The sequence below is a fragment of the Arvicanthis niloticus genome, chromosome 28 (genome assembly GCF_011762505.2).
Source record: "Arvicanthis niloticus isolate mArvNil1 chromosome 28, mArvNil1.pat.X, whole genome shotgun sequence".
NCBI classification, from domain to species: domain Eukaryota; kingdom Metazoa; phylum Chordata; class Mammalia; order Rodentia; family Muridae; genus Arvicanthis; species Arvicanthis niloticus.
Window position 1 is genome coordinate 10,731,317 of NC_133436.1, and position 20,407 is coordinate 10,751,723.

The 20,407-nt window shown below is 46.4% G+C and overlaps 1 protein-coding gene across 7 annotated transcripts in view; it reads right to left on the reverse strand.

Moving 5' to 3' along the window:
* The window catches only part of Arid1b (AT-rich interaction domain 1B), a 348,947-nt gene that overhangs the window by 38,306 nt on the left and 290,234 nt on the right, over window positions 1–20,407 (reverse strand). For all 7 annotated transcript variants that reach the window (XM_076926714.1, XM_076926712.1, XM_076926709.1 and 4 more), the window contains 2 exons: window positions 15,743–16,070; window positions 1,641–1,786 (listed from right to left, as the gene is read on the reverse strand). In XM_076926714.1, the coding sequence (XP_076782829.1) occupies window positions 1,641–1,786; window positions 15,743–16,070 (474 nt within the window). The remainder of the gene's footprint in view (window positions 1–1,640; window positions 1,787–15,742; window positions 16,071–20,407) is intronic.

A 20,407-nucleotide genomic window follows, 5' to 3' on the forward strand; every position in this document is an offset into this window, starting at 1 on the left:
AAAATCACATAAATGTGGAGAACAAAATTTGATAAATGTTTAAATTATTAAAAATTCAATATTTTGAAATGTACAATGCCATGAAAGACATACTACTATGTTATACAGAAAGCTCTAAGGATAAATGGCCTTTCACTGAACAGATTTCCTCTGCATGAAGCAATGAATCGCTGAATTATCTGAATAATAAAATGAAGCCCTTTCTGTGAGTCCCCATAGAACTGGTTCTTGCTTAAGAATACATACATCTTCTTAGTCAGGGCTGTGCGCCATCTGTTTGTTACTAGTATTTTGGGGGCTCTGGGGTTTAAAGAAAAAAGGAAAAATGAGTGCCAATAACATTAGATAAAAATTTATTCCAGTTTCAGAATAATTTTTTTTATCTCAGGAGCTAGACAGAATATAGGCCATCCCAAGCCAGACCCTCTAAGGCCAGGGCAGCGTTGCAGGGAGGTAGTGGCTCCTAGTGGGCAGGCTGCTGGATCTCCATCATTTCCCTGATGAGCCGCCACCTGCTTAACACTAGGAAGTGATACTTAGGTCCTGCAGACCCTCTGTTTTTTTTGTTTTTTTTTTTTGTTTTTGTTTTTGTTTTTGTTTTTTTGTTTTTTGTTTTTTTGAGACAGGGTTTCTCTGTGTAGCCCTGGCTGTCCTGGAACTCACTCTGTAGACCAGGCTGGCCTCGAACTCAGAAATCGGCCTGCGTCTGCCTCCCAAGTGCTGGGATTAAAGGCGTGCGCCACCACCGCCCGGCCTAGACCCTCTGTTTTGACCCACGCTTTGGTTTGTGCTTTTTCTAAACTTACAGAGGACTGATCAGGAAGGCCATTGTTGAATGAGTCCCATGCCTGGCCCCTCTGGGCTATTGACAGAGAGCTCTGGGAGCAGGGTAGGCCTCTCAAGGATACAGACACAGAGCAGGGGCTCACAAAGTGTTCGTGACATGTCCCAAAGCACGGAGGACTTGCCACGCTTACATCAAGCCTGTGTGAAACAATGGACAAATCCTACCAAAAAGTTGCTACTGGTTAGTGAAATCCCAGGCTCCCACTTCTGATGAAACACTCGTCTCTGGGAGGCTTTGGTTTGGAGAAGCAGGCCTGACTGTAAGAAGGCAAGAATGACTAGTATGAAGGGGACAGAGAATTAAACACAGCCAGGACAGCTCTCTTTAGAGACAGCTGTAGACAGCACTCAGGAGCTGCCAACTGTCACACACCCGGAGAGTGGTTGCCCTGAATGGGAGAAGAAGATCTCCCTCTGCTCAGCCTTGCAGAGCTTCCTATTCAGCACAGATCTAGCTGTTTACCTATGCCACTGCCAAGTGACAGTTTCTGTTCTGGGACCCTTCAACCGTCTTAGTAACTCTCTTAATAACAAAGAGAATGTAGAACATGCAGTTCGAATCCAGAGACACTTGAAACATGTGGCTGACTATCCAAACAATGAAAAGATATTTACCTCGAGTATAGTGTCACCTCAAGTCTCAGACTAAGCAAGCTTTCTGAAGCAGAACAGTGCACTTATCCCTGTGCGCTGGGGACTCTGCCATTTTCAAGCCATTGGGGCACATTCACCATGTGCCTAAGAGGAGGGCCAAGGAAGATAGGGTGGCCCTCAAAAGCAGAGGTGCTGCTTACCTGTGGAGCTGTTCACCATCGTGGGTGTCATGCTGTAGGGCTGGGCCTGGGTGCTCATCAGGCTGGGGCTGTTGTTCATGGGCTGGCTGTAGGGAGAGCTGGAGGCCACGAGGCCACTCTGGTTCATGCCAGGAAAACTGCCTTGCCTGCAGGGAGAGAGAACAGGGACAATACACTGAACACCACAGTGCCTGGACGGTGACCTGACACTCATCTCAAGATGCAGGGGCAGGGCTGGTATTCTCCAGAGAGGCTTGACTCTACTGGTGGGTAGATATTCAATATGCGACTCTCAAGTGCACAAGTTACACTCTTAATCATGTCATGATAGACAGAAGCAGGAGTAAGGAACTTGAAATTAAAACAGGAATTATAAAGTAAGCCAAATCAATTTCTAATTTTTAAAAAGTGCTGTTTTTTTTTTTCCTTTGTCATTTTTGGTTCCGGGGATCAAATTCCACCCTGATCATTTTCTACCCCAACATTCTAAGGCTGAGCTATAGCCTCGTGCTGCATTAAGATTTATTGTGTGTGTGTCAGAGAGAGCGTGCGAGAGTGAGAGAGAATATGAATATATGTGTGTCTATGGGGACTTGAGCCTGATGGGGGTGTCCTCTGCAAGAAGAACACATGTGCTCTTAACCACTGGGCTCTCCAGCTCTAAAGCTTAACAAGATCAGACTACTCACACCGCTAATACCCTGACGTCAAAACCAGAAGTCTGAAGTGAAAAAAGCTACCGAGCAGTGTTGAATGCTATTAAAGCAAACCTTTGCCCCCAATTTCCTGATAAAACAGCTCTGAGAGAGAGACCTGCTTCCACCTCAGCCCTATTATTTAAGTTTTTAAATTGGGTCCCATAAAAACACCACATGTCCACATGTGGTTTAGGGAGTGGGGAAGATGACAGACTTCCGGGAGTGGAGTCATGGGAAGGAGGAGCTAAAGGAGATGCCACCTCTTGGGGACTCAGTTTCCTGTCACTCTTGGCTGCTGGCAGTGAGATGGGAGAGGGGCTATGCCTGCCCCAGTGCAGCTACGATGCTCCTGAGAAGAGGCTCAAGCTTATTCTCCCTCTACCTGCTCCAGACAGCCTTGTCATTCTCTAAGCTACCAGGGTGGCTCTTAAACATAGAGCAGTCAACAGTAGCACAAGATTTAAATGAGTCAAATAAATTATTGTTCAAAACCATTAGGATTATATTCATTTGTATATCAATTTCTAGTGGATTCGACTTTCTGGCTTATATAAGAAATTAAGAACTATTTTTTTCCAATCAAATTATCAAAGGTTTAAACATTTGCTTTTCCTTCTAATAAATGTTACAAACCACTCAGGGAAATTCTGAACCCATCCTCACGAGGGACTTGGGAAGATGTTCCTGAAAGGACAGCGCATACACGCATGGCTCTGGGAGCCAGCGCAAGCGTCCAGGCTGCTGACCAGCCTCAGAGCACCCACTGTAGTTGCCGCGGGTATAGCTACCATTACTTAATGGCTCCCAACTAACCCTATAAAGAAGCAAAGGCCACCTTCCCGTAGTGCTTGGCTTTCAATGGTGTTCTTAGGTTCACAAAGACAACCTAGCACCCAGCAGAGACCCAAGTCTGCACTGTGACAGGCGCTATTAATTATGGTCATCTTTAAGTATCTACAAAACTCAGTGCCATGCAGTATAGCAGGTATGAAAAGAATGGCTTCGTAAGAAGGCAGGAAAGAAAATGAGAATATGACACTCACTAGGCAGGTGACAATGTACACTGTCACCTGACACTAATCTATGATTTCCTCTGTATTAGCAGTGCCCACAATCACAAGACAAAGGTGCACATTACAGCTATAAAGAACCTTAAAGTAACAGAAAACCCCTCAAACACTTAGAAGTCAGGATGCTGGATCTGAGTTGTTCCTTACCAGGGTTCCTGACTCTGACACTAGCCATACTGCCCATGGCCACTGGGGGTCCGGGAGCAAACCACTTGAGTCAGGAGAGCATAGGTGGTGTTGCTCTCTGTGGGCGTGCACCATGACTGACAGCACCCGTTAGTCACACCCATTGTTAGTCACACCCAGTACTGATGGAGGTATCTGCTGTGCTTTCTATGCTCTTCACACACTTAGGTTTCAAATTGAGAACGGTGAGTTCAATTACGCTCACATACAAATTAAGCAGATGTGGGTCAGAGGTTAAGGAACCTGCCAAAGGTCACACAACAGGAAGCAGCCAAGATTCCTAGCTGCTCTCAGTCCTGGGTACTTCCTAAGGGCTCCCAACACCACAGACAGTGATGGCAGCCGCTGATAGTAACTGAGAAAGTAACAAGACAAGAAGTTCTTCTCTGGGTTCTGAAGGCACAATCATGGGAGGGATGGTGTTAGGCACGGCTCAAACAGCTTTCTGGATCCCTTGTGTTTAAGGAGAGGACTCTTGTGCAACAGGTGTCTTGGGTATCCAACCAGGAAGCTGCAAAAAAAAAGAGAGCCTGTCTTGCCAGAAACACAAGGATTTGTGAGTGTCTCAGCACGGCTGCAGGGGTTCTCTTTATGTTTGCTAAGGAGCCACCACCAGGGGTGCAGTGCACTCTGCTGGGTTTTAGAAACCATGTGTTCTGGGGCAGAAGCATAGGGTGGCCACTCCTGACTCCCTGAGCACATAAGTAGGTGTTGCTGATACAGGATTCCCGTGACTCAAGACATACTTAGTTGGCAATTCCAAGGACCACAGCAACCTCGGTTGGTAGCAAAGGGAACCTGTCCCTCAGAAGGGCTGGTTCTTCTTGGGTCGCACTCCTTAACTGCCAAATACCTTCCTGTTTACAAAAATACAAAGTCAAGAGGGCTAAGAAGTAAATAATTTTTTTCCTTAATGGAGGTAAGACTATCAAAACAAAGCCAGGCCAACCTTCAAGTTGAAATAAGCAGAGCGCTTCAGTGCAAATCCCGACCCCAAATGTGAGCCCATCCACCTTGGGCTCTATGGGTCACAGGACTGGGGTTTCTGCTAAGGCTGGGCTGGAGGGTTTGTGAGCAGGTCATGGTTGTCCTGGTTCTACAACTTCCTAACTCATAACTGTGGTAGTAAAGTGCCACACCACAGGAGGCTGTTGGGACACAGGAGGACACAGCCTGCACCTCCTAGGCCTCTGTTTTGCCGACACAGCTACCTGCTGTCACCCGGGCCAGCTCATTTCCAGCTTGTTAATGTAATGGAGGAAGGACCCAGGGTTTGTTCCTTAAATGTGCTGCCCCAGAGAATCACCAGAGCTTCAGTTAAACAGGCCTTGGATTGGGACTAGAAGAAGCAACCTGTCATTTTATGATGAAACCTAGCTTCTATGAGCACAATTTACAATAAGGCCAGAAGATGCTGCCCTGAAGCTCCTGACTCCCACAGGGGCCTTTCTGAACACAGTCACCATTTCATGAGACAACCTGTGAAGGTAAGCCAGCACCACCAGATCTTTATTGGGACTTTCCATTTAAGACATTAACATTGTTTTTTTAAATTTATTTTTACTTTGTATGTATTTGCTTGCATGTTTTTATATGCACCACATGTGTACCTGGGGCCTAAGGTTATGAGGCACTTTGGAAGTGCTGGGAACTGAACCCTAGTTCTTTGCAAGAACCAGTGGTCCTAACCATTGAACCATTTCTCAACTCCATCTTAAGGTATTTTTTTGGTTTAAGAACTGTGGGTCGCTATAAAAACACAGGACCACAGGCTATTTAAACAGGATACAACTGTTCCACACCCTTTGTGGGAGAAGACACTCTAGATTAAGAAAAATTAAGCAGAAATCCCTTCTGTTCAGTCAGAGAGTACACTCATGGTTATCTGCCCAGGGCTGATAACCATGATAGATAGGTTAGATATCTATCTATCATGGTTATCATAACCATGATAGATAGATAGGAGCTGTACATGAGACTAGTGACAATAGGTTCCAGGGACACAGCAGTGGCCTAAACAACCAACAAGAAACCAACAGCCAGCAAGAAGCTACGAGCTTGCTTATCACAGACAAGAGAGGTCCATACACTATCTGACTTTACAGTACCGTGGAAGAATGCTTCCTGGGAAGAGATAGTGCCACACAGCCCTCAGAAGCCTGGCTCTGAGGCATCCGGTCTAAGCACAGCCCAGTAAGGAGTGGTTGCAGCTGGCTCTTGGAGGCTCTATCCTCATCAACACACACACACACACACACACACACACACACACACACACACACACGGCACTTTTCTGCAGCATGGAAGACACTGAAGATGGTGTTTTAAAGACACCATCCTGCTGTTGGCAGAGTAGCTGTAAGTGTAATATCTGACTGAACAAGGGATTTCTGCGTAACTTAAGAGTGTCTTCTCACACAAAGGGTGTGGAGCAGTTGTGTTTTGTTTAAATAGCCTGAGGCCCTGTATTTTTACAGGGATCCACAGTTCTTAAACCAAGAGTGCTCAGATCTGCTCTGTGTCTCTGTTGGCCTCAGTAGGCCACTGTGTTCTAGGCAAGACAGGATGAAATAAGACAGAGGGCTGGTAGTCTGGAAGACACAGAGTGAATGAGACACATGGAGGAGGAGTTTCATGTTTTTCTTTGAAGGATGGGAGAACAGTATTTTTTTCAACAGAGGAGCAGTGGGGACCTTGCCAGCACACACTCTGGAATGTTCTCCGCAGTACAGAGGCCTAACTCTCCAGGTGCAACTTTTCTTGACCCTGAGAGTGTGTCTGTGATCTGGGAAACCCTTCCTCTCGGAGGCTTGGTAAGGCTTTGTGTTAGACTCTGCACATCACTGATGTGTCATGAAGCTCACACCACCACAAATGTCATGAGCATCTTCCCCTCCGTAACTACTTCACCTGGATATCACACCATCCAGCAGCAGCACCGCCATGAGTGAAAGGCTCGCAGATCCAGCCCTTTATTTTATCTGGTGTCTTAGCTATCCTTCCTGGCTCCCAGACCAATGAAAAGAAACGAACCTCAAAAGCTCTGACATCAGAGTATAAGGAAAATGCAAACACAGTGTCTGGTAGTTTAGATTTTATTGATGACTAAAGATAATCTCGTCACCATCAAAGGTGACTGATTCGTTGAGCTTACTCGTCTGTTTTATATAACATTTATTAGTAATGGTACAGAACTGAACTAAGGTATTTTAAACACACTTAACTCTAGTCCTTTCCTGGTGTTTCTCGGTGTGTTCACTGCCTTGCACACTTGGCTCAGATGAAGCCACAGAGGACGGCAGTGGCTCTCATAGCCCCTACTAACCCTGCTGGAGGTGACTCCAGGACCCTATGGGTTTTGTACGGAGCAAAAGTCAATCGGCTCCAACAAGACACAATCACACAGGCCAATACTTTAAGATGAGGAACATGCAGCATGAAAGAAAAACCAGCTGTCATCAATGTGCCCACCTAAAATGCCCCTTTCTGTAGAGAGAATATCTTGTGTGTTGTATGGATCCATCACCTGTCAATAAAAAGAAACTTACAGCCTATAGGAAAGGGTAGACTAGAAGGTGGGGCATCTGATAGAAAGAAGTCTGGATAGAGCCAAGGGCAGGAAGATCTGCCCTGGACATGACGGAAGAGACGCATGGCACCTGAGCAGAGGTAACCAGGAACGTGACAGAACTTAGATTAGAATAAATGGGATATTAAGTTACGAGCTAGTTGGAGAACATGCCTAGCTATATGGAAAAACACCTTCTTAACTGTATTATATTTAACAATGCTAACTTAGCATGTTACCTTGAGGTTATAATAGCATCAAGGAAATTCTCAAATGACACACAAGGAGACCTGCTCCTCAGCAGTGTCAGGAATAGCCACACTGTGCTACCCGAGTATGAGGAGCAGAGTCTGAAGCATCTTAACAGAGTGAGTGAGGCTAAGGGGGCCTGGAGGGCTGTGAATGCCTGAGACATAGAGGATGTGTGATCTTGGCAGCCATCGGGGGGCTAATTAACAAGCACTGAGTAGTAATCAAAGAGAGGGTTTAGCAGTGAGATGATTAAGAATATATCTATATCTATCTATATCTATATATTGTGCAGGCATTTACTGAGCTTTCTAGTACCTTAGTAGACCTGTCACTCAAGTTACAAAATTAATTTGGGTCTTGAGTTCCTCATCCTATATATTCTGTCTTGGCAGTATTTCACAAGTCCACAAACAAGCACTGTACTTCTCTAGACAACACAAATAGAGTCATTTCTGAGTTTCTTTTTTATTTTTAAGACAGGGTTTCCCTCTGAAGTCCAGGTTAGCCTGGTGCTCACTATACAGTGAAGGCTGCACTTGAACTTGTGGTAATCCTCCTGTCTCAGCCTCCCAAGTATTATGTGGTATGAACAACCACTCCCAGTTTATCATTTTTGAGTTTAGAAGTCTTCAAAATTTCCTAATAAGGCTAGACCATAAAGTCATTTAACTTAGTAAAAGTAAGACACCACCAAATAATGTTCTCACTAGCTCTGCCCCATGAGAACAGAGCCCAAGACTCAATCAAGCCCTTGCCTGCAGGTGCCTAAACAAAGGCAATCCAGCGTGAGCCTGGGATGGGCCTTACAGCTTTACAGCTGTAAGCTTGGTTGGTTTGTTGATGACAGAAGTTCAGGTCAAAGTAAGTATGAAGAACAGAGGAAGAGGGACTCACAGGGTATCAGATCCCAAAGTCCTCAGTCAAGAGTCTGCTCCTCCCTGTGGTCTGTATGAGTCGCCAGGGTACTTCCAAACCGCAGGACACCAAGCCCCAGCACACCCTCTGCACATGCCTGGACCTTCCCACTAGTCTTCAGTGAGAACTGCTCTGGGCCACAACCAGTGTTGCCCAGGCAGAGCCTGGCAGGCTGACAATGCAGGCCTTGGCTGCAGTGCCAACTCTGAGGAGTTGGGATGTGCTTGTCACACTGATGTGTACCCCAATGGGTGTGGATCACAATGCTTACTCTAGATGGATGGCCCAGCTTGTTTAGCTATGTGAAGAGCATGGGGGCAGAATCTATAGCGGGCTACGAGGGCAAAAGCATGAATCCAGTGGGCTGCACCAGCAAGCAGGGGAGAGCCCTTCAGGGCAGGACAGTTGGAGTAGGGTGGACGAGGGTGGGAAGAGAACAACAAAAGGGGCGGGTCCTTTGTCCACTGAGAGTACCAGGAGGACTCAATGTCTGAGGCACCAAGAGTGAGTGGGTGTGTCTGTGGGGGGAGCTCTGGCTTGAGTAACAGTCAGGTTTGCACCAAGCCTCGCTCCTCCCAGTCCTGCCCAGGGCAGCAGCTACAGTGACCGTCTGGTTTGATGTTCATCATGGGGAAGGCAGTCCAGCGGCACTCTCTCCCCTTTCCCACCCTTGATTGGCATGAGTGCTTTGGGGGAGCAGGGGGTTCTGGGTACCCATACTCAGCTGAACCTGCTTTCTACACAGAACCATCTAGGACATCTGTCAAGACCATTGCCCTACCCCACCCCCTGGGGTGACAAACACCCATTAGATTAGGACTTGAAGTCATTATAAAGGTTTACTGTACATCTGGTTTGATTCACTGGGTCTCATCTTTTAAAGAAAACTCTTTCGGTCCTTTTAGAATTTATGTTTTACTATATTTTTACCTGAAGATTTATATTTTATAGCTTCCATAATAATTTTGTAACTCTGAAAGAGTTCATTGAAATCATAATCTTAAAATGACATAATATTCATTTAAATTCTAAGTCTGGAAATAGAAAACAATGGACTACGAAGGCAAGCACAGTATTTAGATGATAACACAAAGGCTTCTATCTCATTTCAGAAATAAAAACTCTATTTCAGCCTTTGAAATCTGTTCACTTTGTCTTTCTATAACACGACTTTTCAAATCATAGCTATTATGTTGAAACCTAATTGTCCAAAATCCAAAGGGCTAGATCTCAGTTAATTCAAACCACTCACTGCCCCCACCATGGGGACCTACTATAACCAGGGGCTGGAGCTGTGGATTATTTTTTTGGGCCTGGTCTCTGACATTTTAATGCACGCTCTCATTAATGTTTCCACATCAGCAGCTCCATGTCCATCAGCAGAATGGCATCAGGCTAGCCTCAGAGCAAAATACTGAAAAAGCACCTTGCCGGCAAACAGCAGCACAGGATATGAATTACATAGGAATGATGCATCTCATCAAGAACAGCTGCTCGCTGAGCGACGTGTGGTACACACCAGTGCAGACCCAGCACCTCCTTCACAGCAGAAGGCTGCTGTGCCTAGTCTTGCAAAGCTCAGCTCCTTCAACACTTCAAATGCTTGTGTTGTTAGCCACAGTGTAGTGACCACCATGGGATTTCAAAGGTCATCCTTTCCGCTGAGAGGTGACAAGGATGAAAGGTGTCAGCTCAGTCACAGGTCCCCGCTTGGCCAGAGCATTAGAATCCATTCTGGATTCTCAGCAGGACTGCCTTCTAGTCAAGCAGAGTGAGACTTCTAACTGATTGATTCTAGCATCATTTATTTTTAAAAACTAACTCTGAGAGTCTCCTCTTTCTGGTGCTTGTTGAGACCATGAAGACTCCTCCAGGGACAGCAGATAAAGTCCAGCTCATGGCCTGCACCCCACAGCTGCGTCTCCCTCAGTTTTAAGGATGGCAGAAGTGGTCCCAGCATGGGCAACCACAGGGTGAGACAGGGAATCCAGCCTATCTGTGTACCAGTAAGGGCCTACTGCCTGCCCTGCAACGAAGTCTCCATGCAGCCTAGGCTTCAGAATCCAGGCAGGTGCCAGCCCAGATCCTCTTTAGCAGAGGAAGCTGGAGCTCAGTCCTAGATAGAATGGTCTTGCTCAGATACACATTCAGGTTCACTTTCTATTAGCAGAATAGCTTTTATAGACTAGAGAGTGTGGACAGTAAGAATCCACCCCTTCACCAAGTTTAGGGACAGCACTGCATGGGACAAGAGAGACAGAGTCCTTGCATCTGGTATGCCTTGCCACTAATTCAATGACATCTGGTGACCCCAGTAATATTAGTACCTTCCAGCATAAAATAAAGGGCAGAGACTAGACAGTGTCCAAAACCCTCTTGCTCCAGATTCTGAGCCTGTAATAGAAGCTCTGCTTCTTTTGGGAGCCAATGTGATGAGAACAGGATGAAGATCTCTCAGACAACAGCAGACCTTGACATCATCTTAAGAAGCCGGCAGAGTTTATATGGTGCTGGGGGTGGAATGTGGTCTTGTTATTGAAGAACTGGGTTCCTTTCAACCATTCTGGCTTCAAAAGATCCAAGAAAACTGTCAGACTTTTGTAAATCGAAGTCATGGTTCTTCCTTGGAAGACTTTCTAAGAAAGAAACATCTAAGTAATTCTTAAGGACCCAGCTCCATATTTGGCAAAGAGGCTAACTGTTTAGAATCACAGGTTTTTCCTAGAATGAAGGAATGAGGCAGGGCACACTGCAGCACTGAGGAAATCTCTCTCACATGACTGCTCGTGCTGTCAAGGCTATAGATAATAGACTTACTTGGTCACTGAAAACATCCTATAAGCTATGGAGGTGTCTAGAATTCACAGCAATGCCTCTTCAGGAAGCAGGGGGCTGAGGTCTTCCAAAGCTTCTGTCAAACTATACTCAGACGATACACTCTTGAGAATACCTTCACATTAACTATTGATGCTTTAAAGCAATACACAGCGAGGCACTTTCTGAGTACAGCTACTCCTTGTAAATCATTAACTTTGAATGTTTGGTTACCATCACATGTGTGACATAAAAGGTCCATACCTTTTCTATCACAGATCCTCGGTTTCATCCTAAAAACCACCAACAGAAACAACCTGTACATCTGTAGCTTATTTGATGTTGCAAGTGGATTATACACTTACAAATCACCCTCAAAATGACATTAATGAGCCCCCTTTTCAAACAGCTAAACTGCTATTTTCTCTGGTATCTTACGCTCAACTTGTGAGCACTCTCATCCTAACAGCCATACACAATCCCTCCTCTTTGCCAGCTACTTAGCTGAATTAGACACACACTTCTGACCTTTATTAATAATCTGTTCTTTTGTAATTCTTTCCCAGGCTCCAGGCTCTTTGGGAATGATGAAGAGAACATTATAACAAACTGTGGTGCCCCAAAGGCTAAGTGTTCACTCCCTCCCCTCAAAAGAAGTGCATGCCCTAAACTGGCTTCATCCATCAATGGAGGGGGTGGGGGAGACCAAACAAACATGGAGAGTAAGACAGAGCTACAGCACAGGACAGCCATGGTGGGCTGACCAGGGCTCTCGGCCACTGGAGCACAGCCTTGTAAACACTGCTTTCCCACAGCCAAGCCTGCACTCTGGAAACAGGCAAGGGAGGCCAGCATGCAGCAAAGTGGGGCAGAGGGCAGCCTGAAATAGGAACTAAACTTGGGTTTCTTTTTCAGAAAGGATACTGTAAACATGAAAGGAAACTTCTGGGGTAGGGGGGCTTTGCCAGATGTGAGACATCACAATTGCCCCAGCTTTGTCCCTCCTCTGAATTTTAATTAAGGAGGAGGTGCTGCCTTGTAGGCAGTGCCCTCTGGAAGCTGCTGGCTGGAGCCAGTTGATCTTCTCAGGCTGGTTAGCTAACATTGATTTTCTGCCCCAGTGGAAGGGATTTTACTCTGATGCATGTCATTTAAATTCATTTTACACAGCTGCTTAATGTGGCTTGGCAAGGCGAGCACACCAGCTTTGTGGGCCTAAACAGCACTCCTGAGTTGGGAACGGACAGAGCCTGTGGCTCAGCAGCTGATGACAAATGCTTTTCTGGTCCTCTAGACTCGTGAGCTGACCCTGAAGGAACCATATTAAAGTGCAAGAGAGGAAAAGGCAGGTTCCCAAGAACGAGTACGTTTGTCTCACTCCATAGTTACTTTACTCGGAGGATCATGCTCAGAGGATTCTTTGTTGTTCCGCATTGAGGACCATGTTTACAGAACTAATGACTCTCCAGGACAAAATGACCTTCTGCTCTTGGAAAGAAGACTATGAAAAAGCTTGGTGTTAGGCTAAGAAGGGACAAGGGCAGAGCTGAGTTTACTGTTCACAGGGTGTGGTATGGTCCACTGTCTGTTACTACCAAGAATGAGGAGCTGGTATGGGAAGATCTGATCAACATATATACAAAAGATATCGTTAATACTATTGTTTAGTAACACATGCAGTTTATTAAATATGCAGGTTTGTAGCAGGAAAGAGAAGCACCTTTGCTGTCTCCAACCCCTGTATTGACACCAAGACTAAGATGCCACTGTGCAGAGGCAGAAAACTCTTGATTATTTTGTTGAATTCCCCTGTCCAACATTCCACGCCTCCTTGGAGGAAGAGCTAGCAGAAGTCATTGGCTTAAGGGAAGGCTCAGAGGTACCGTGAAGTCCCCCCTCTGCTCTGGGCAGCCCACCTCTTCCAGTGTCCAGGCTCCTGGGATGGGGCTTTCAGTGTGGCAGCACAACACAGGTTCCTCCACAGAACATCAACCCCAGAGGGGCTCAGAGCAGAGTGGGAGACTTCACTGCTTCTGTGCAGTTAACAGTTTCTACTTTTCTTCTCAGGCATGAAGGAGTGCGGGCAGGTGAAAGCCAGGCACAGTCAGGACCCGAAGGGAGGCCTGCAAGCCCCCATCACACTGTCATGAGATGGTTCACATCAAAGAAAAAGACAGAAAGGAACACAACAGACAGGAAGATGACCCTGGGACGTGGGTCTGCTGAGGGGTCTTCCACTGATAGCTTCAAAGTAAATGCCCAGGTCTCCCAACAGTAAGCCTTGGGTGTGTTGCTGCCCACAAGTACTGGTCAGGTTTGTTATCACAGGAGCCTGGCAGCTGCAACAGCTGAGGTTCCGGGAAGAAAACATGGGGTGTGTACCAGCCTGAGACTGGCTGGGATAAGCAGGTGACCTGACATATGGTGGCCCAAAGTAAACAGAACAGGTTCTGTGGATTTGTTTGGAAGCACAGGTCTGAGTCCCTGTCTACACACTATTCCATACATAGGTGAGAAGGTTACAGACAGGGATAAAGGAGACTGCTCTGGACCATAGGGCTACCTGGGGTGGGGCTCTACAGAACTCAACAGAGGTGGAGGAAAGGGCCAAAGAGAGAGAAAAGGAGGATTCTCATATTTATTCTCAATCTATCAACTCAGTATAGTTTTAACTTGAGGTAAATAAAATCAATATAAACAGCTACTTAAACAGCCAGACTCAATGGGGAAGGATGCGAAGTTAGGCTGTAGACTGGTCTGCTGATTGAACAGAGAGCAAATGTAAGGCTATGTATTAACCCGTGGATTTCTATTATAAACTGACTCAGAAAGGAAGCATGGCAGAACTTTCATCAAGTGGGGTTCAGCCTCACTGTCTCTGGCCATTACCCATTTGATGCCATCAGAGGCCTTGTCAGATGCAATCACATACTTCCTACTTAACAGAAGGGAAGTAACTTGGTGTTATGAATTGCAACAATGGGCAGTTCTTTTAGGCCATTCACAATGGGAGCAGCTGTGCCAGCCTCCAGCAGACTGTCTATTCAAACATTTCCCGTGGCCTGGCGGGTCTGGCTGCGGGGTGGACACTCAGGGTCAGAAGATTTGAAGTGAGTGTAAAAGCCTAAGACAGAACAGGGAGGTAATGACGGATCTCCATTTAATTCCTCAAAGGAAACATGTCAGTGTTCAGAAAAGCGAATGAGATTCAGGGTCTTTACTTTGCATTCTGGGAGCATCAGCTTCAGAGGGAAAGGAACAGATCTAAACACACGCATGTTCACAGACATTCACAGATACACAGACACATCTAAACTCACACATGTTCACAGTCATTCACACTAGATACTTAAACATACCTCAACACATGCAACCAGATACAGCTAAACCACATACTTCAGAAACACTGAAACTTATGAATGTTCATAGATACCCCCAAAGACACATAGACACATCTGAACACACATATGTCCACAGACTCACATACACACTTGCACAATTAGCTTTTATGTCTCTGGCAAGTGAGGATTTTCTTTACTTCTGAAAGTACCACTGAAATCTAGAGCATCCAGTGTACCTTTTAAAGGACAGACCTGCTTCTGCTCCTCCTAAAACACATTCATCTTCGCTTCTTACTTTTTTTTTTTTTTTTTTTTTTTTTTTGGTTTTTCGAGACAGGGTTTCTCTGTGTAGCCCTGGCTGTCCTGGAACTCAGAAATCCACCTGCTTCTGTCTCCCAAGTGCTGGGATTAAAGGCGTGTGCCACCACCGCCCGGCCGCTTCTTACATTTTTAAATTATGCCATTTTGTGGTAGGTCAAGAACTTAGGAATTAAGAATTAGGGTTAAAAACCAAGGATAGAATGCAAAGCTTTGCTTAACCAGTTTAAACTTTCTAAAATATTATTTTTGCTTTAACAACCAATTTTGGTTGGGAAAGAAAATGTTCAGACAATAAAATACAAAATTCCACACATACTCATTTAGACCAACACATAGGACACATACAGAATTTCGATTTGTGTGTGTGTGTGTGTGTGGTGTCTCACTGTGTAGCCCTGACTGACTGGTCCAGAACTTGCTATGCAGTCTAGGCTGGCCTCAAACTCTTAAGAGTCCTGCCTGTCTCTTGTCTCCCAAGGATGGGATCAAAGGCATGTACCACCACAACAGACCAAAGTTTCTACTGTATAGAGAATCTTATGGTGTAACTATGTGTGTGTGTGGGGGTGTTGTGTAAGTGCATGTGTGAATGAATATTCATGCTTGAATTGCATGTGTGTCTGAGTATGTGACTGCATGTTGTTTCTTTTGCAATGCTTAAGACGTTAAATAGTTAGGTTGTAGTGCTTTTGGCTTAAAACTCATTGAGTAGAACTGAGCAGACATTTCCTTTTACGCAAGGTGTGGTTGGTCTTCTGCCTACAGTCATAGGCCTTTCAAGCCATTTCCCACAATGACATGCCCACTGCCCACTACTCAGACTCCTTCCTCAGCAGATCAGGAAGCACTGTCTGTCCCGTCTCTGGTCTCACCTCACATGTAAAGCCAAGCACTGCTGCTCACATGGCACACAGCCCACTCTGTCTTAGAGGCATACCTGCTTTGTGCTGAGTTTGCAGCGGCCTGCACCACAGCTGCGGCAGCTTCCTGGGCCTTACGGTTCACAGTGGGCATCGGTGGGCCCATTCCTGGCCCTCCCTGTTGAGACATGCCAGGAGAACTGGGGGTGGCGCTGCTCATGTTTCCAGGAAATGGTCTGCTCTGCATCCCGGCTGAAGGCATTCGTCCCAGGGGCATAGCACCACATGGCTGGGTTGGCCCTTGTCCATGCATCTGGCTGTTGGCATTGATGCCCATACCGGGCCCAGGGCCACTGTAGCTTGCACTGGGCACCCCGCTATACGTTGGGGTTCTGGAGTAGTTGCCTAAACAAAAAGCAAAGACAGGTTAAAGCCTTTTATTTAAATGTTCATGAAAACATTCACTGCAAATATATTCTGCATATCGATATGCCCACCCCAGGGTGCTAGTCACTAGTTGTGCTCCCTAGCTGTTCTTCCTTCCCCTGCAAACATGGCTGCCATCTCCAAGGTGCCTGGGGAACCAACTCAATGACAGACAGTCCGTTGAGCTCCACAACACTGGGATAGAAAGGCTAGTCTTAGAACACACTGCAGCAAGCTAGGTTGTGAGCTTGACCCAGTCATCCCAGCTACACGGGCAGCTGAGGCAGAAGTATCACATGGTCAACCCTGCTTGGACCACTGGGAGAGTTCCAGAACAGCTTGTCTACCATAGTAAGACTTTGTCTCAGAATAAAAAAGTAAAGGGCTTTTTCAAGCCGGCAGTAGAGCATTTGCTTAGCAGGCGCAAGGCCTTGGAGTCGATACCTGTGCTGCAGAAACAAAGGAACACAGAAAGGGTTCTCGGCCCAAATGTTACCAATGGACTAGATACCTTACACTTCGCCCAAAGTACGTCCCACAGGCCACTGAGACCACCCTGCCACACCCCACTTCCACCTGACTGTGGGGCATATAACTGACCCTCCTGACCTCACAGGAAGGTGTCTCATGTGCATCTTCTTTTGCCCAACACGGCTCTCCTCTGATGTTGGGTCCAACCCTTTTCTTTTCAACCCCAGACTGAGTGGCTGGTTTACATATGTAGTGTCTTACGACTCTAAGCACTGGCATGACATTGAGCACAGGGAGCGGTGGTGTGAGGAGAGGAAGGCAGGGTCCAGGAGAAGGCCATGAGACCTCGTCACCCCTCCAACCTCTGGCTCTGGGAGGCAGCCACACCTCCCCTCTCTTCAGGACTACCTCATCTATAAATTACACCCATGTACATTAGAGAAAGCATGGTACCGCGTCAATAACAGCAGATGTTAATTTAACTGCTGAGCCAAACTGCGCATCAGACGATTGGTTAAAGTGCTCTTCTGCCCCACAGGTTACCCAGTTCTCCCAATAGCCAAACACATGACTGTTTTTTTTTCTTTTAAAGATTTATTTATTTATTATATTTATATGAGTACACCATAGCTGTCTTCAGACACACTAGAAGAGGGCATCAGATCCCATTACAGATGGTTGTGAGCCACCATGAGGTTGCCAGGAATTGAACTCAGGACCTCTGGAAGAGTAGTCAGTGCTCTTAACCACTGAGCCATCTCTCCAGCCCCCTAACCCCCATCACTGTTTATAAATGGGGAAAATCTGTGTTTGGAGGTTAGAATTGAAGCTCACTCAAACAGAATCTACGAATTTAACCAAGGAAGTATGCTGTCTCCCAGTAACAAAGTGCTGAAATAATACAAATGTAAAAATAAAACAAGCAAACAAACACCAAGTGTCTGTAGACTATGGACAGAATTTCTTAACTACTCTGACTACACACTGGAACATTCTCCCATCACCTAACGACAACAGATACATAAAAATGCCAGAAACAGCTCCAGGTACAAGGGAAAATGTTTGCAGCTGGGACGCTCCAAGGTCTGTGTAGGTCCGTGCACACTAGTATATGTGGGATGCTCCAAGGCCTGTGTAGGTCCGTGCACACTAGTATATGTGGGTAGCTAAAGATGAAGGAAAAATACAAAAGCAAAACCACATGATGGCAAGAGGGGCTGAGTCTGTCTGGGACGGAGGAGCGGTGGGCTTTTGTCTGCACAGGAGGCAGTGGAGTAAAAACCTCAGGTGCTGATGTAGGACAGCCTCTGGGGGTGGGGCATGTCCTGTGCTTACTGACTGGGGACTCTTGGGAAACCTGACTCCAGCTTTCTTCCTCTGACATCACCCTCTTAGGGTTTGTCACTTAGGCATAAAGTCTCCCAAACACAAAATGTGATGGAGGGGTTCCTGGCCAGCTGGCAAATGAGGCAGAGGCAAAGGGAAGCAAGCACAGACAAGTCGGGACAGCAAACAAGTGGCAGGAGAATGGTGAAGGCAGCCACTGAGGAGCAACATGGAGCTGGAGAGGACGGGGAAGCAGCTGGAGCAGCAGGCCTGAGGGCCATGCTTCTGAGGGTGTGCACATCTGAAGACATGAAGGAGCTACACAAGGACTTTCAGTACAGGCAAAAATGGATCCAAAATGCAAAAACCACCCTTACTATTACTGTGTGCTAGGTTCAGTTCCACGTTCTTCAAAAACAATCCTTTGATTCTTTATATCATGCCCAAGAAAGCATTTGTTTGGAACTTTAATTTTGTAGGTGAGGGTCTCAAGACCTGGGGATGCCAAGTTACTTGTTACAAGTAACTGTGGGAGCCAGGATGTGACCCAGGTAGGCTGTGTGACTTGGAGTGCAGGTACTCTGTACTGTATGTGGCCTCTTCAATGCTTAAGAAACAGTATGCTTATATAACCACATCATGACAACATTCCAACAGGTTTTCTTAAATGCATACAAAGCAGAATGACCTCTAGACCTGAGGAAGTGAGACACTTTCAGTTCACTGGGTGCCTGTTGTTACGTACATGGTGGGTGAGCTTTCTTCAACTGTCTGTGAAGTACGGGCTGATATTTATGGATGAGGTGGAGACCTCTGTTCATTCAGACCACTGGCCGGCACAGTGTGTCTGCCAAGGGCCAGAGAGTAAATATTTTAAGCATTGGGGGTCTGTGTATTCCAATGGCTCAGTTCTGCCAATTCAGCTTACAGCTCCAAGGTAGCCACATGTAGCCACACAGTTATGGCAAGTACATATTTACAAAACAGGGTCAAAACAAGAGAAAAATAATTTGCTGACCCCTGAAAAAGACCAGTCCTGGGACATGCCCATAATCTACTAAACTGGCTCAAGTCTGTAGTGTCTTTAAGTGGAATGTCATTATCAAGGCTAAAGGTGGACATGGGAGGATTTTAAGGCAAGGCAGATCCCAAGACCTCAATAAAGATGAAAGTCTGAGGGCCTGGAGACAGGAGGATAAAGGTAACAATATGAGGCAGGCTGAGAGTGGGCCTTACACAGAACACAGCATCTTTGCAAAGCCGGAGTACACAGAGATAATCAAGCAATAATGTTTTGTTTTGTTTTTTTTTTTTAAATGTTCAGAATTGCAAACTCCTTCCATAAAGGTCTGAAGTGGCTTCTGGGTGCTCTATTCTCTGGGAGCAGACAACACCTGTGTAGAAACAGCACCTTCCTGGATCCTCAGGAAAGCTGGGTCAGTAAATGCTCCTGTGAGCAGGACCTCCGACTCCTCCCCCGGCCCTGACCTCACAGCCCCTCGCCTGCCACATGTGTCTCAGCTTCCTTTCAGCTTTACTTTTACCAAACAAACACAAGTAAACTCATTTATAGTGCAAGCATGTAAAGAACGGATCCACATGCCCACACGTCACTGGGAGGCTACTTCACACCTTCCTGACTTGTGGGTAAACGACTTGTGGGTAGAAGTCCTTTTCTCCAGTGAACATCTTTCCTTTTGAAAATGACACTGAATCTTGCTTTAAGACAAGCGTCTAGACAGGGCCACTGCAAACTGTACTATATTCTCAGTGCCATTTGACTAGAGAAGGATGCTTTGATGCTGAGTTCTGCCTCCTGTGGGAGACAGACACACTGGCTGAGCTCTCCCGCCCTGGGTCTTACTCATTGGGAGGTAGGGACCTAAAAGCTGACGTAGGCTGGGTCTCCATGAGCCCAGAGGGAAGAATGGCCCAGCTTCCCGACTGCCCTGTGCCCAGCTCCATGTTCTCATTTCTTTGTTGATTGTGGGGCTGGCTTGCAGTGGGGCTCCAGCTTGGGTGGGAAGCACTCTGGCCCAGCCACATGGATCTCATGTACAGGCCTGTGTCGACGCTACCCCTGTGCCCTCAGTCTATCTCCTTTAGTCAGCTGGGCTGACTCAGAATCACATGTCTCTGTCTGTGTGAAGAACTAGGGTCCCCTTTCTTTTCCTTGAAGTTTTAAAGACATTCTTCTCTGACCCCATGGGCCAGGATAACCACACTTTATAAAGGCTCCAGATGTTTTCCCAGGTATAGTTCAGGCATTAGCGGGGGTTGATGAGCCCTGCTTCTGACGCTGCCTGGCGGCACGACCTTTCATTTAACTTGCCCACAGTGTCACTGTCACTATGGAGGTGCAATGCTGATGGGGAACGGCTGTGGTACTGAGCCTCGGGACATCAGTGCCACCTTCCCCACCAGCTTTGAAGGTGAGCAGAAGTGGCTGGGCATGACCAGCCCTATCCTATGTAGTCTGCAGCTCATCTTCCTCTTCTAGCAAACAGAATCCAAATGTG